General features: G+C 36.5%; 1 protein-coding gene across 3 annotated transcripts in view; it reads left to right on the forward strand.

Annotated features, from left to right (window-relative positions):
• The window catches only part of SENP6 (SUMO specific peptidase 6), a 73,524-nt gene that overhangs the window by 25,564 nt on the left and 30,596 nt on the right, over positions 1-17,364 (forward strand). For 2 of the 3 annotated variants that reach the window (XM_063389495.1, XM_063389498.1), the window contains 3 exons: positions 5,216-5,317; positions 10,649-10,669; positions 15,700-15,770. In XM_063389495.1, coding sequence (XP_063245565.1) covers positions 5,216-5,317; positions 10,649-10,669; positions 15,700-15,770 — 194 coding nt within the window. The remainder of the gene's footprint in view (positions 1-5,215; positions 5,318-10,648; positions 10,670-15,699; positions 15,771-17,364) is intronic. The other variant, XM_063389497.1, reaches the window with a different exon arrangement.

The raw sequence follows: 17,364 nt of genomic DNA on the forward strand, positions 1-17,364 counted from the left end.
CATGAATTGCCAAGATTAACTCAGGATGTGTTTTCTGTTTTTCTTACTGCAAGATATAATTTGGATTCACAGACTTTTTAAAAAAAGATTCAGCAAATAGCCGTACTTGCATAGGATAGCTTGAGACTTGCATTTAGAGCTGATAGGAACAGTTTTTAAGCATTCAGTGTTGTACTTGCTTGTTAATACTGTCTCTGAGTTCTTTATTTAGTATATAATAAAAAGTGATGCATTCACCCAACTTTCTCAAGGAGCGTTTCATATTGCTAAAGTGCACTCAGTTTGGTAACCTTTGCAGGAGGGAAAAGTTCTTAAGATGCTCAGCTATAGGTGGGCCAGTTGTCAAATAGCCAATCTGTATGTAGCTGCATGAGGGATGTCCTTGTCTTCATTTGTGGTGGTTTATCACCATCTGGAAACTAAACTCCAAATAAGCCACTTCCCTTCTTGTCCACTCCAGTAAGAGAGGGACAAAGGCAGAGACTGTGGGTTCAGATAACCATTTACTGAAAGCAAACAGCAGTGGAGTAAGAAATGCACAGTCACAGCAGCAATATTAATAACAAAAGCACACAAAAATAAAGGAAGGTGCTTTATGCACAAAAGATGTTTGCCACTTTGACTTAGTTCCGTATGGCCAGTGGGAGAAAGACAAAATGGTGGGCACTCCCCACAGCTGGCTCTCCCGATCCCTGAGCCTGAGACCATGGAAAACAGTGACAGACAAAACGCTGAAAGTGAGATCATCTGTGTTGTGCTGCACCGCTGCTCCACTGCACCAGGCTTGGGTTCAGGCTCAGTCCTGCTGCTGCTCTGGACCACTCTGCTGGGCTCAGTTCTGCACAGCTCTGCCGCTTCTTCAGAGCCGCACCCTGGGGTCACGTCTCGGAGGAGTGGGAAAGTGGTGAGGGGCAGCAGCAGAGGATGGGGTCTGCAGGGCTGATCCCAGCAACTCAGCGCCCTGATGGAGAGAGGGAGACAAAAATGGCACACTTCTGGGGATATGGTCCTTATTTGTCCCCCTGATACCACAACCCCCAGCGATGACTTGAGAGGTGCAGAACAGCAATGTAGCCATGCCCACAACATAGCCCCAAGCTATGGGCCCTCTCTGCAATCAAGACATGGCTCTTATATGCTGTAAACACTATTACTTTAGACATCTTACTGTAGTCACTTGGAAAAAATAAATCCTTGAAGTTCTGTGTATGTTCTTTCCTGCTGTTCTTGTCTTCAAGCCTGATGTCTTAAGATAAACTGCTGGACTGTTACAAGGAACTTAGTGTTTTTAAAAATGAAATTTTATTAATGACACAGTTTTTTTTGTTAGAGGTTATTTTTGTTATAGGTTGTACATTTACACAAGTTAGCCTGGTACTTCATTGTCCTTGATTTGTCTATGCAAATAATGTTTTGTCTTTAGATTTTTTTTGTATACACAATAGATTTATAAGATAATATCCAGATTTCTGCCTTTCATATCTTCAAATTCACCAGTTCATACAGAATCATCCTGGCCATTTCCATTCTTTAGGATTCTGTTCTTGAACATAGATGTAAAGGTAAAAGTAACAATTGCAAATCTGTCAGGGCTCCTTTGCTCTGTTTACTATTGAAGAAGCCTGTTCATCTACATTATACTTGTTCTTTGTTTTGAGCACATTTTTAAAATAAGATTCCTCTAATTCTCTGGTAGCTAGAATTTTCCTCTGTCTTGCTGTGGAATTTGTAGTGAAATCCAGCCTTACTATGTAATTTTTTTCTGTTAAAGCAATCATACCTGACTGTACATGTATGTTTATATTGTTGTATAACATACAACATGTATGTTTTTATTAAGTTCCAGAAGGGTATGTAGGTTTTAAGGTAAATGGTTACTGAGGTTTTTTTAGATGGTCTAAGCGTGTAGTTCAGACATATTTTTACTTAGAATGGAACTGCCTTCTATTGACAAATAATACAATATAAACCTAAGACCTAGCAGGATGTATAAAATTCAACTAAAAAAGTAAATCTGTGGAATGTAAATGGGCCCTCACCTTTTGTCTAGTACTGAGCTACATACTGAATTTAAATGAAAAATAGAAGCATCAACCCTCTTCTTAATAAACTGTCATTAATGAAGAACTTTGTTCTGAATAAAGGATGTGTGTAGGCCACTGTGACTGCTTCTCACTTTTTTGTCACTACATTTTGTGGTTATGCTCCAAGTGATTATCTTGATTTAATGACTTCATTAAATATTGTTGTACCTTTTCATGTGTATAAGTAAAGGTTTGGGATCTAGTCACTTTAGTGATGATTGCTGCCTTGTTCACTTTGATATGCAGAACAGAAGGTGCTTAATAGTTACTCATTCAATATTTAGCCTCTTCAGCTAGAGAAGATTCTGCAAGTTGATGATACAGTTAAGATGCTAGATTAAATACAAGAAGATGAGATACTTGATATTCTTCATCTCTTCATGGTGATTTTTATCACAACGTTGGAGTCTTTTTTTCCATCTTATCTGCAGAATAGAGACTAAAAATTTCAGATCAGTTTTGGGGCTTGACTCAAATGATTATTCTGGTAGAATAATCCCTAAAATTTGGAGAATAAGAACAACAGATATGCAAGGACAGTGAGAAGAAATATTTGCTGTACTTGTCAGAGAAATTTAAACCAAGCAAAAGGTCGTGATCTTTTATCTGGTTAAGCAAATCCAGTATCAAACTCTTAACCTAATTACTTCTAGTTGTATTTTTTTAATCATGAGGTCTTCAAATAGCTTTATCTTTGCTAGCTTTCAATAATTTGTATTAAGGCCCTTTTAGATTTTCTTCGATAATGTTTTGTTAAAAACGTTACTTGATGAACAGCAGAATTAATCTAGTCTGTAGTTGTGTGTTTTTAAAATGTTGTTCTTGCTTTACTTTGAGATCTATCCATTTCCCCAGTGCAAGACCTTTTTTGTTTTGTCTCTTGAATATGTGGTGTTAAGAATTTCCTAGGATCAGCTGATAACATGTGATAGTAAAACCTTGTTTTCATCAGAGCCTAGGCTTCAAATCATTCTGTGGTTTCTGAGCTAACCTTAGTGAAACATTTGTTGTTAAAATACTCTTAAGTTCTTTTTAGAACATTTGTTCTTTCAAGGAACTTTCTGACCATTACATCACTCTGCTTTTAGTGTGTTATACTAATTTTCAAGAAATTGTGCTGAAACTTGCAAACTCAGATTTTAGTTCTGATATGCCTGTTTTGCAACTTGCTAGGACTTCATGATTGTATATTCTGGTTTCTGTCTGTGTTGGGTATGTTCCATTCAGAGAACAAGATTGTAGAGCAGATTGTGTTTTACAGCTGTCCTAGTTGGAAACATGTCTGACACCATATGAACTATTTAAGTGTGCCATCTAGAACAGTCTGCTTTGACTCAAATCCGATCCCTGAGCAGTCTGCCATACTCTATTTCAGCACATACTAGAGTTTTCACTATGGAAGTGAGGCAGAAAGCAGAAGTGCTGTTTAACAGTTTTCTTTTGCCATGAGGACACAAGACAGAGTTTCACAATCATGATAGCTTGGCAAAGGTCAGGTCCAACAAACACAATGGTAAAACAGGAGATACATAGGCTTGCTTGCTTGTTTGAAGTCCTCAGGTCTTAAGCATTTGAGAAGGCATTCCTGCACTTTGCTGGGGTTTTTTTTTGTTATGTTTTTCAAAGGCATGAAGTGGGAAGCCAAAGCATATTTTAGACTTTCTAAAGTATTTAGGGCAAGTAGCTGTTAGCTTTTTATTTCTGAGGTGGCAGATTAGACAGAAAGTTGACTGTAGATTGATCTGGTGATGACTGACCAGCTGGAGTTGCATAGCCTTGACATAGAAGCATGTGAGATGGGTGTGTTTACTTTCAGAAGATTGGTGTTTGAATAGATGCTATTAATTTTCAGGATGTTGAACTACTAACTCAGGTGCTTTATGATGTTCTTAAATTTCATATTCTAGAAACGAGAATTTAACCCTTTGGGTTTCATAAGTCTTGTTCTGTTATGTTCATGGTTATGTTAGGGGCAGTCGGAAGTGCTCTGAAAGCTCGTAATCTTATGTGAGGCTGCCAGAAGGGTTTGTAACACTAAATTGAAAATACAAAAGCAAACTAACAGTTTACTTATTTTCTTCTTTTGGAGGAATGTAAAGGCAGGATTAGGAATTGGTTGTCAGCTTTTTTTTGAATTGTGGTACTTTGGGTTTCCTTTCATTGTTCATAACAGGACAAAAAGCAAGATAATATTTCTGAGAAATATTATTAGTAGGAATGTTTTTTCACATCATTTTCTCTAGTGCAATTAAAATTTCCAAGCAATTTGAAAGGCACAATTTAAGCATTGTATTTTTGTAATTTGAAACAGTTAGTGTCATCACCATGCTGTCTGTTAAAAGATGTGTGATTTTTGAACATTTCAGGCGTAGTATTGTGTGTCCTGTCACAGCAGCATGCAGGATAATTCTTAGGGTTTAATGATGTCTGAAGGAGCACTGTATTATTGATCTACTGTATCTTAATGTGAGCTCTTACTAGAGAGGGTAACAGTATGAAATCTTCTCTCCATAATTACTGGTTTTACATAATAATGAGATAAAAGTTGGAAGATAACAAATTAAGAAACCCAAGAAATGCTAAGATACATTGGTGAATAAGAGTCCTGTTGAGATATCACTACCTGAGAATCCTTCCTCTTTTCTTTTTGATATGTGTTGATGCTTTTCCATTACAAATCATCTTGCATCCCTAAATTTGCTGTGTTCACTTGTTTTTTTATGAGGGATATTCCTGAATTCAGTCTGTTCACATTTTGCCCCTTAAGTTATATTGAAGAAGTTAATATTATGCCTTAACAAAGTGAGAGATAAAAGTGTAAAATTATTTATAAGTGGTTACAAGTCATTAAAAAAGTCGGATTTTTTTTGCAGTACAGGGTTGAGTAAAAATATCTTTAGTTTTTCTTCCAGGAAAAAAATTGTGTATGTTCTTATATGTCTATTTTATTATAAAGCTGAATGTTTTTATGCCTGTAAAAGGGTCCTAACAATGTGTATTATTGGTTCAGAAATACTTCAATACTTCATGTTCTGAGGCTGGTCTTGTAAAATTAGGACACCACATGTTTTACCTATGACTGTACAAACACACCAGAGTATTTTCTTAATCATTTTTCTGTATGTTTGCAGTGAAAATGCTCAGAATATATCTGGTCCTGTAACTGTGGTACATGGCAGACGTTTTCACCACGCACACTCACAGACAGCCGTAGTAAAAACAGCAGCCCAAAGGTAAGACTAGTTACGTTTGTTTCTCCAGATGTTTCAGGTTTTAAAAATCCCCTCTGGTTTTCCTTATGCTATGAAATGTTTAAAAAAAAAGTAAGTAATCACATGGGTGCATTCTTGATTATGAGCTTTGACCTTAATTACTAAAGTTTCATAAAACCTTTTAGGAATTACTATCATATAATACTAGAATTCAGAAATGTTAAAGAACACTGGCAGGTAGTAGGAGAGCACCTGTATATAAATATTTTGAGAATATCCTTTGAAATAGACAAACATAATTTGCTGTAGTTATTCCCATAACATTCCTGACAATGTTATCAGCAAATACTAGGTCACAGCAACTCCATCTTGTGTAAGATCCATGTAAACATTAAATTATAGATCTCAAGATTGTATATGGTCTGTAAATATAGTGTAAAATATAGAAATTGGAACATCTAACAGAAGCAAGGTTTTGCATCTATGTAAATGATTTTTAGAAAGGATGACTGGAAACCAGAGAATCTTACTGAATTATGCTGGATTGAATTTCATTGGTTTGAGACTTAAAACCTTGTCAAACTTCTGTAAAATTCACAGTTAGTTCTAGGTGTTTTTTACACCAATATGTTTCACAAACATATGAGATAGCAGCTGTCCTAAGGAATTTTCTTTCAAAGTTTTTCCATGCAGAGCTCTTTTTATTTATGAATTCTGTGGGTTTCCACCATCCCTCATGAGTGCTTTATCCTGTCTACATTTTGTCGCTTCCTTCTTCTGCCACCTTTTTTCTTCTAGGTTTTTAAGTATACATTTTTTAGGGTGGTGGTATCATATACAGGCATTATCCTTTTTTTTTTCATCCTATTTCCCCTCATTTGGATTTGTTGACCTCAGGAAAAAAAAAAGCCCATATACTAATGTAAATGAATGGTGTGATCCAAAATTAGAGTAATCTGGCACTGAATAAACAGACTGAGAAAGGACTTTTGCAGTCACAAGATAATAGTTTGGGTTGGAAGAGACTTAAAAGGCCATCTGGTCCAGCTCCCCTGCCATAAGCAGGGACATCTTCATCCAGATCAGGTTGCTCAGAGCCCTATGCCACCTGACCTCGAATGTTTGCAGGGGTGGGGCAGCTATGGCTTCTTCAGTCAGCCTGTTTCAGTGTTTCACCATCTCATTGCAAAACACTTCTTTGTTCTATCTAGTCTGAATGTGCCCTTTTAGTTTTAAACCATTACCCCTTGTCCTATTGCAACAGGCCCTGCTAAACTGTTTATCCCCATCTATCTTTTAGACCCCCTTCAACTACTGAAAGCCACAGTAAGGTCTGCCAGGAGCCTTCATTTCTCCAGGCTGAACAACCCCCACCTTGCAGCCTTTCCTCACAGGGGAGTTGCTATCTTATCCTGTCCTTGAGGACTTAGGTTGCTGCCTCTTTCTGTTTCCAACAGCACTGTGGTCTGTAAATGTTACATAGGTGTGTATATTGTATATAGGATGGACATTTCCTTCCCCTTAGTAATAGCACATGCATTAGTAGGTATCTCTCTTTTCAATTCTTTACATTTCTTGCCATCAGTGTGTGGCTGATGACTAAAAAGGATTGGCAGTTTTTACAATGAGTTAAGCTGAAAGATGGGATTTATGTTATCGCTGTGGTCTAGGCTGAATCAGCTGTGCTTTTTCTTGCATGAAGTCCTTTTCAGAATATTTTTGTTCAGTGTCCTACTAAGGAAAATGTGGGCCATCTCTAAGCATTCATGCTCTTAACTTTCTGGTGGGTTTTGTTTGTGTGTGTTCGTGCTTGCTTTTTTTTGTTTGTGGGGGTCTTTTGGGGAGGCGTTGTTTGTGGGGTTTTTTGTTATTCTGAAGGAAAAAATTTTGATCTCCAGTGCTAATGAAAATGATTTGAAGTAAGCAAAATCATGCAAGAGAGCTCAGAAAGTTGACTTCATAGTACTCGTGTTCTTGATTGAGCTTTGTTGTGAAATGGTTCTTCAAACAGCCAGTCCAAATGGATTCATCTTACCAAGTTCAGTGCCGTAGGTTTCTTCAACTTGCTCCAGAGATTCCTAAACTTCAGGGGATGTCAGATTTGCCTGCTTGCCTTTCTTGCCTGTGGGATTTACTTCTTTATAAGCCTACAACGTAATGTGAAAAAAAGAAAGGTAGTGACTTGGCATGTGTGACATGCAGAAGGAAAACTAATGCATAACATAGGCAAGCTGAATATTGTGTGAAGTAATTGAATAGTAGTCATCTTGAGTGTTGTAAATATGTTTTCTTTTAGGATTGTTATTGTAGTTCATTTACATTAGCAACAGATAATTAACTCATATGCTAGGAATATTTTGGAATTTTAAAGGCAGGAAATAGTCATAACAATCCAAAGCAGTGCTTTGTTACTGGAGGATATCAGAACCAGCATGATCTAATTGACTGAGGGTGAGCTTTACATAGCAACTTTGCAAATGATGTTTAATTCCAGTAGATTCTGACTCAGCTGACTGCTTTTAAAAGCTTCTAAATCTGTTTCTGAGATAGAGGATTGAAAATTACTAAAATGTGGCTTTCTGGCAGACTGTTTTTTAATAAATAAGAGAGATTTCAGGGCTACTTGATGTTGAAAACACAGGTTTCTGAGTGAGAAAGCAATAGTCAGAAAAAAGCCAACTAAAATAGGACTATTAAAATCTGACAATAATATGAAATTCCAGACCATATAAAGTGGGTAATATATTTTAGTCATATTTTTACTTGTGTAGGAATTTTTAGATATTTTGACTTTTTTGGCTGGTCTTTACTGACATTAGGCAATAGTTGAGTTTAAAAGTAAATGGTGGTGGTGATTCCTCAAAAAGGACTATTAGCAAAAAATGTGAGTGGCAAACCAAGAATAAAATTCTAGTTATATATGAAGAGTGACGAGCTGATAGTATGGAAATTGAGCTCTAAATTGTTCTTGGGCTTTGTTTTCCTTGTGCTAATTTGCAGGTGACACAAAGTTGCATTCTGTTAATTTTCTGTATTTGTAGATTCTTTCATGGTGTAGTGATCAGTAAAAACATGGGGAAGATAGTTTTATCTAACCTAATATATTGTACTTGAATCAATGGTAGATTCTTGAAAAGATAATCAAAAATAAAAACATTATTAAATAAGTTGAGCAGTTTCAGTCTCTGGCACTGACATAAGAGATTCTGTTTCTTACGCTGGGTTCTTTGGTTTGGGATGGGGTCACATGGAGCAAGCTGATTATGAGCTCAGTTATAATCTCTATCAAGTGGAATTTGTATGATTTGTACTGCATTTCTTATCTCCTGCAATTTTTTTGCACATGCATGTTAATTTAAAGTCTGTCTGAGTATCTGTTGCACTCATAGGTAAAATGTAAGTTTCTAGCACAACAAAATTTGGTATTTCAAAATAATACTATGATAAGTATTCATGTTTTTTTTCCAGTAGAATCCAGGGATTAAATTAAAATTTGTTGATGTCTGATACAACAGATTTTCAGATATAACTTGTCCTAGTGTTGTAGTTGGATCACACTGCTTTGCTTCATTTAATGAATGCATAGTTCTATCTTATGCTATGGACTGACTGTTCTTCCGGACTTGGCATTCAAATAGCATGTATGTACCGCATGTTTAACAAATCTCATGCATGAGCTGCATGAAGCAATTGGTAGGGACGGTGATCAATCTGGAATTCTCATCTCTTGATCTTCCTGAGGGATAAAAGTGAGAATTCCTTTAAATGCATTAGATTGGTGAGGAATTTTAAAACATACAAATAAGGCATCTAATGTAATGACAGTGTCTAGTATCAGGCATTCTGGAAATTTTTTTCTTGCCTTCAAGTTTCTTTAGCATTAGGCTTGTGTTCCTTAACAGGGTGACTCTTCGAAGCACCTGTGAACAGTTAATCCAAGTTACGTATTAACTGTGCCAAGGATGCAAGGATACAGGCTATGGCTCCATCCAGACGTGGTTTGGCTCTGACTGGATTGATAAACTGGGATGTGACCTGCACAAAAGCAGTGTTTATTGTTAGTAAAGACTAGCTCCAGCTAGGAGCAATTCTTCCCCACCTTCACACAGCACTACCTCCTGCCCCAGTTTTAAGTTGCCACAGTCACATTTGTTTTTGAAGTCCTTTTACTCTCTTCCCAGAGCACTATGGAGATGGAATGTACTTTCATACTGCACTCTGTAGGATTATCAGGACTACATTTTTACTTGATTTGCTTCCACTCCTGCTGTTTTCTGAGTGACAAGAGAAATAGTTTGTTCTGTTCTTGTGAGTGTACTGTTTGTGAAAAGGAAAGGAGTATGGGTTTTTATTACTGTGTAATATCATTACTCTGTTTAGTTTGGCAGAAGTAAAACAGGAAACCATTTGAATTTGTTCTGTTCTAGAATACAGTTAATGTAATGCATTTATGTCAGAAGTTTGTTAGGCTTTCAGTGTTTGCGAGGAACAGTCACATAGATTTAAAACATACAGCATTCCATATTGCAAATTTTGAAAAGACAGAAGACATGTAGATGCTATTTTCAAGTTGTTTGTGTGCTAAGCTTAGTTAGATTTATTTTTATATTGGTCTTGGTATATACAAAGGACCAGAATTGTGACCGTCACCTACATTCATTTCTATATTAATTCATGTTAATGAAGGTGCTTGTAAAACTAGTGGCCCCAGTTCCTAGATTCTTTTGGGAGATTTTTTTTTTTTTGGCCTAAACCTCAGAAGGTTTCCATTTATCCTCCTCTAGTCTTTCTGTGTGGTTTCTTAAATATTTAAAGACAGCTGCTGAAATTTGTTTCTCAATTTAAACACATATATTTTTAATAGTTGGAAACAAGTTCTTACATATTTTTTTTTCTCTTTTGCATGACAATCAAGGATTGTTTTAGTGGTTGATCTCTGTCTTGGGCGTCTTTTCCAGCCTTAATGGTTCTGTGATTGGAAATGAGGCTTGATAATAATTTGTGTATTAGGATTGTGTTTTACTGGCTTCTACACTGCAAATGAATTGAGATGATCAGGTGAAATTCAGAGTTAATCAAAATTTTCTCCTTGAAAAAGAGTCAAGTCAGTGTAGGATTTAGACCACTGACTGTTGCTGTCTGTGAAGTAGTGTTTGTGCATTTCTAATTACTTTGACAGAAATGTGGTTAAAAAATTATAATGCTTGTTTGAAAATTAGACTGGTGAGTGAAAGACAATGAAACAGTTACAATTTATATTTAATAACTTTTGCATAACTTTTGCATTTAGTGATCTGCAACACATGTGGGGCTTTACATCTTATGTGTTTTTTTCTTTTTTCATATTTTAAGCAATCTGGACCGAAAGGAAAGGTAAGCTTACTGTTGAGCATGACAATAAGCATTGAGACAATTACCTGATTGAGTGCTGTATTAATGCTAATTAAAGAATATTCAATCCAGTCAATCATATCTGCTCATATGTGATAGGGGTTGATTGTTTTTAGTTCTGTTTTTATGGTTCGCTTACTCACTTTTATTGAAAAAGGACCTTTACATCCATCTCTAAGTAATGCTGTGTTACTGTAATTAAAATACTGAATTTTGGTAATTTTCCATTCGAAATTAATTTATATATCCAGTGCAAAATTGCATAAACATTCTCTGGATCTGAAGAATTCAGTGCTAATTCTTTTTGTAGAGCAGCAAACGTGGTATAATAGAATGGTTCTGAATTATCTTAGAAAAATTATTCTGAAGCTCCTTGTATGCTGTTTAACAGCTTTCACTCTATCATCTCGGCTTGGTTTGAATAACATTAAAGGTTTTTTGTTGCATTACTCTCTATGTTTTGTTCACGAAGTGCATACATGAAAGCAGTTAACAGAAAATATATAGCAAAACCTGACACACTGGGGTTTTATTGTTCATTTCAGGCTAATTTCTCACTTGTTTTGCGTCTGGTTTACTGCTGTTAGTGTTTTGTTAGCAGTATGAGACACCATACCAACCATGTATTTTTCTTCATATATAGCTTAAATCTATATGTTAGTGGAAATGTTTTCTTGATAGTAAATGAACTCAGCGAGTTTTTGTAAATATGCTGTCTGTGTAGGTGGCTTTTGGCAGTATGAGCTTGATACCAGGTTGAAGTGTTTAAAGTATGTATAATGTTTAACTAATAATGATATAAATAGCACAGTTCTTTGTGAATTCAGGATTTCCTAGATTTATTTCAAATTTTGAAAATCAGGCCTTTGTTTTACTGCCTTTAGTTACTACTTAAAAGAACTCTCAAATAGATATTCATCAGCTGGGTAGGTGGCACTGTATAGCATAGAAGAAAAGGTTTGAGTTCATGCTGGTGTGATCTTAATTTCCTCATGGGGACACCTGCTATTTCTTCATCCAGTACTACTGGATGTGTTCCTTTTTCTTTGCCTGCTTTTTGCTGTTGTCCTAGCAGGGGAAGATGATGTAGGCAGGAGCTGCTAAATTTAGCTTTAATCATTACTGTCATGATAAGTGCAGCAGCAGCTCCTGACTTTCTGGGCTAAATGGGGTTGGCTGACCTGTCTTCTGAAAAACCTATTCCCTGTGCTGCTTCTTCTCATTTCAGCCTTTGGCTTTTGTACTCCTCTCTTCTTCTAACACATGCTGAAGGTAAATCTCACCTCAGCGGCTTTGTGCTTCAACCTTACTGTGCTTTACTCTCTTTTTGTGTAATGATGTAGAAATCAACAGCCTGCCTGCAGTGATACATCTCCACATAGTGCATACAGAAGCAGAGGAAGGGCTGAATAAGGCAGCCTCTCAAAGAGTCAGGCTGTCCATTAAATGTAGCTCTTGTGTAAGCCTGCACCTCAACCAAATTAGGAGTTGGTGCAGCCTTTTGGATGTGGCTTGTACAAAATCGTAGGTTGCACTCCCTCCCAAATTCCTAGATCCAGATGTTTCTTTGTGTTCGTTTTCTGGCATAGCCAGAAAGTGTGGGCCTGCCCCTTCCCCCACCCCTTTTCTGTTTTTTGTTTTCCTGGAGACTAAATTTTAAGTGAAAATGTCACTTTTTCGAAAGAGTTTCATAAAGGTCTGTCTACCAGGCCAGTGTGAAGATACTAAAGCCCAATTCCATCAGCAGAAGAATACAGCAGTAATAATGAATGTTTGCTGAAAATACAACATCAGTGACACCATTCTATCTGGCAAAACACACTTACTGAAGAATACTGTAGCATTTATCACGTAAAATATGTCAGAAGTTCATTATGCTGGACAGTCCAGACTGCCTCAGTATTTCAGTCCTGTGTGTTGCAGAAAAAGCTTGATCTTTCTTGCTCCTGCAATTAATGTTTTGCTGTTTGATGCTTTACTACTTCCTGAGATAGTTTTTTATCAAATACTTGTCTACTTTCCTTGTACCTTAAGGTAGTAAAAGTGCTTATAATCTAGGAGATAAGCAAGAGGCCTAAAATTGTGTCACCTCTGAGCATTGTTTTAACTGTTAGACACAGTATAGAGGTAATCTTGCATCTTGAACAGCTCAGCTGTTTGATCCCTCCCTCAATTATTCCTGTTGAAATGGAAGACTTAGTTTTGGCCAGGGTTTAACAGCAAGAAGACATTTGTTTTGAAGTGCTTTATGTTTCTAAATCTGTTCAAAGTTTTTTTTCTTTTCCAAATTGACCTTCTAGAAGTAGATATGTTTGATTGGAAAAACAACCAGTTTCCTTTCTGTTTCTGCACTCACAGTTAAATGGCTCAGTGTACTAAGTGTTTTACTGGAGAAGGTATTAATGGATCTGAGCTGTTCAGGCACCAACAAACACTGCTCAGAAGGGCAACTTCTTTTTCTAGTCTGTAAAAACTTCATGGTGTTGTGCTCTCCCTTTCTCTTTGTGGGTTTTTCAGGACAGGAAAGTAGTAGAAGGCACCTAAAGTTGCTGCCCTCTTGTGGAAGGGCTGTTACTGCTCCAAGAAAGCATTTTTTAAATTTTTTTTTGAAATCTAAAATTAAATTGTCTTTAAAGTTGTCTTCACTTTTCTTTCAAATTCAGAGCAAATTCGACCTTGAATTTGCTAACCACACCGAAGTGTGTTGGGAAGCCTCAGATGTCTTTTGGAGCTGGTTTTTCTGACTTGGTTTGGGTGTTACTGGTTCACTGTGAGTGTATGAGTTCTGTCTTGTGGGAGAAGAAGGATACATTTTTTTGGTACTGCTTCTGTAGTCTTGCAAGTGTTTGGCTGTTTAATAGCTATAAATATGAGTCTGTGCTGCTAACATAAAATTCAGATGGGGGTAGATAATGCTAGTGTATTCTGATTTGTTGTGAAAGGGTTCTTTTTAGCCTTATATGATAAATAATGAATTTATCATATTAATAAGATAAATATATTTTGCATATTGAAAATGTAATACAAATGTATGATTCTTAGAAAAAAAAAATACGTTAGAAATGTCCAGAAACCTTGAATTGTCAACTATATTTTAAAAGAAATTTTAGTACTCTAAATCTGCCATATCATTTGCTTTATTGTTTACTTTCAATTAAATGACAAATAGTTCCAATATTGTTTCTCTTAAATATCATTTGTTATATATTTTAGGCATCTTATAGAAAATAATTTTTCTAGAAGTAATTATGTTCAAAACAAGACTTGTCATTATGAAACACTAGAGAAAGATAATTATGACACATGACACAAAAGCTTGCAAACCCTTACTGCAGCGTTTTTATTTTTCAAATCTAAAATTATGTTACAGGTTTTTTTACCCTTTAGAATGGTATGAGCATTAGTTTTGATAGTGTAGCTTCTCATAATGACAAGTTTGAACTCTGCCTTCTGTTTCCACTAATTCTGCCTTCAGTAATTCCACGAGATTTGAAATTTTAAGGAAAATTATCTAAAAAAAAGGTGTTTAATTTGTGAATAAATGTTCATACTGAGTTTCCAGTTTTGGTTCAGTTTTTTGTGTGTGCAGGTATTAAAAAAAGTTCTGGGGGAGCAGGATTGTTTCAGAAACACATTTGACACAGTCAGTAACAAATAAATTACCTAATCTCTCATCTGTGATATGTTTGTCAGCAGTAGAGTCAGATAAAGTACTATGACATCTCTACATTCTGAGTAGCCATGCTTGTTTCACAATCCTTCTTTCTGCCAGAATTTTCTTTGAAGCTGCAGCCGTCAACACAGTCAAATGTGTTTGGTATTAGGTAAGAGGTGTCTCAAAAGGCATTGTAGATTAGTCTAGCTCCAAAGATATTAGTTAATAATGTTACCTAGAAATCCAGAAAATTCAAAGGTTTTATAATTTGAGGCAATAGGAAATGCTGCGCTGAAAGAAATAAAATCTTATACCTTGAGCTCAAGTCTACTTCACCCATAGCCACATTTTTGTCAGACAGGTCCTCAAAATTTAGCTGTTAGTGGAGATGTTATTGCCTACAGCTGTTTGTTTGCCCTCCTGCTGTTTATTAATGTCATTTTAATCAAAGGTAGCAGTATGGGACATGTGTGACCCATTTGCAGCCCAGTGCTTAACTTTCCAATAAAACCAGTTTGTGGTGAGTTTGTTGGCAAGGCCTTCTATGTTTCAGATGTGTGCCATGGTCTGTTATGACAAGAACAGCAATCTGTAGCTGCAGGGCTGAGTAAGCACTGAGAAAGAAGAGTGCTCCAAACAGTAACCCACATGCACTGAGCTTCAGGAATCTAAATTTGCTATCGGCATGATTTGACACACGTGTGTGAACTGAAAACATCTTTCAGGAGACTCAAATCTTGCTATAGTGCCATATATTAAATTAATGTGCACAAAAATATGTGATATCTAAATTATGCAAGTTATACCAACAAAAGACTAACTATCCAGTAATTTGTCTGTATTACAATATTTACAAAGAAATATATAGGAACCATGTCTGGTGTGTTGTTCCTTCTGGTTTTTGACCACAACAGTTTTTGACATTGGATGTCTTTCCTCTGTTTTGCATCTTTTCTTCCTGTTTTTTAACTTGTGGAACTTGTGGAATCTACTTTAATATTAAAATAATAGTTGTTTCTATTCTTGGCTTTTAAAAGTGTCTGTCTTGTATTTCATGAATGAGGAGGAGGAGAAGATGCAGGCTTCAGTATTTGGAAACAGGGGTCTAAAAGTGACAGGCTCCAGAGCTATTGATTATTATAGAGGAGATTTAGGTCAGAAACACTTCCAAAACATTAACTATAGCTGTTTCTATCATTCTGCTAATGATTTTATATGTGTACAAATAGCATGTAGTAGAAGTGACTTGTTTGTAGCTTTCAGATACATTTCAGGTTTGTTTTGTTCATGTATAAGTCTGACTAAATTATAACAGTGTCTGTTAAAAGAACAACCATACGTCTGATTCATTTTCCAGAAAAGAATACCCACCACAGCTTCAGAAAGTGGAGGCAGACCACATTAGATTACCACGGTCTCAAGGAGTAGGTAAGTTATCTTTAGAGTTCTCATTCCTTCTAAGCAGAATAATTTTTTTAATATCTGATTTGTGTGGGTGTGTTGTGAAATCTTATATGACCTTTAGTATATCTGCTTACAACCTTAGATCGTGTTATTCTAGTTTTGTACAAGTTTGTGCATGAAGGGATGATTTTGCCCTTCTTAACAGATTTCTGCAGCTAGTTCAGTCATGTAATAATTTTAAATTAGGTTTCAGTTATTTTTAAAACCACAGAAATAGGAAAAATTAGAATCATAAAATTGAAGATGGAACAGATCTCTGGAGTTCACTAGACTGAGCCCAAACCCCCAGCTTGTTTGTGAATTATTGATGAGGAACTTCTGTAGCAGCATTAGTACAAGAAAAATGCAATGTAGTAACCAGTGCTTGGTATGAAAGGTATTAATACATTGGGGGAGTTAATAAAAGAGCCAGCATCAGCTCTGTACCTCAGCCAGAACATGCTCTTACACTGTTGTTAAGGAATGCTGAGGGAGGTGCAGTAGAAAAAAATAGTTTGGTTTGAGGTGTGAAAATTGTGAAACTGGAGGAGAAAATACCCTGTATTTTGTAAAGATGTTAGTATAGATATGTTTGTTCAGCTGTGTAGTCACCTGCACTGGCAAATTGTTCTCTAGTGCTATTTTAGGTAAGTATTAGGATCTTCAGCGTCAGCCTTTCCTTACTGTAAAGGAAGTTACCTTAGGAAATAGCCCCACCTATTATTAATTCTTGTTAGAAAATGAGCTATTGTTTACTTTTGAGATATATTCTCAAAAGTAGTGGGATGTTTGTGAGACCATCAGTATGTATATTCAAAAAGTGTTTATCTATTAAAAAAATCCAATCTATTTATTAAAAGATATCTATTTAAAAAAACAGAGTCTTAAAAAAATTCCAATATGGAGATTGCAACCAAAGGAGTATAAGTAGCACTTTTGCATGAAACCGATTAAGGTAGTCTTGTACAACACATTCTACTTCTTAAACTGCAGAATGAGATTTAATTCATGGTTTCCTGTGTTCCTGTACTCTTACAGTGTACTCTTACTCCCTGTCCTAGTCTAAAACAGGGTATGACAGTATGATTCACTACTGCTGTGTCTTGTATTGAAGGAGTAAATCTGTTGCTTGACACTTGGCAGTGTGCCCAGGTGGCCAAGAAGGTCAGTGGCATCCTGGCCTGTGTCAGCAATAGTGTGGCCAGCAGGAGCAGAGCAGGGATTGTCCCTCTGTACACAGCAGTTTGAGGCCACACCTCAAGTGCTGTCCCCAGTGTTGGGCCCCTCAGTTCAGAAAGGACTTGAGCATGTCCAGAGAAGGGCAGCAGAGCTGGTGAAGGGTCTGGAGCACAGGTTTTATAATGAGGCAGCCGAGGGAGGTAGGGGCATCTAGCCTGGAGAAAAGGAGGCTCAGGGGAGACCATATGGCTCTGTAGAACTACCTGAAAACATGTGACCAGGTGGGGGTCAGTGTCTTCTTCCATGTCTTAGGTAGAAGGATGAGAGGTAAAAACCTTATGTTGTGCCAGGGGAGGTTCACATTAGAAAGTGGAAAAAATATGTCACTCAGAGAGTATTT

The sequence above is a fragment of the Prinia subflava genome, chromosome 2 (assembly GCF_021018805.1).
Source record: "Prinia subflava isolate CZ2003 ecotype Zambia chromosome 2, Cam_Psub_1.2, whole genome shotgun sequence".
NCBI lineage: Eukaryota > Metazoa > Chordata > Aves > Passeriformes > Cisticolidae > Prinia > Prinia subflava.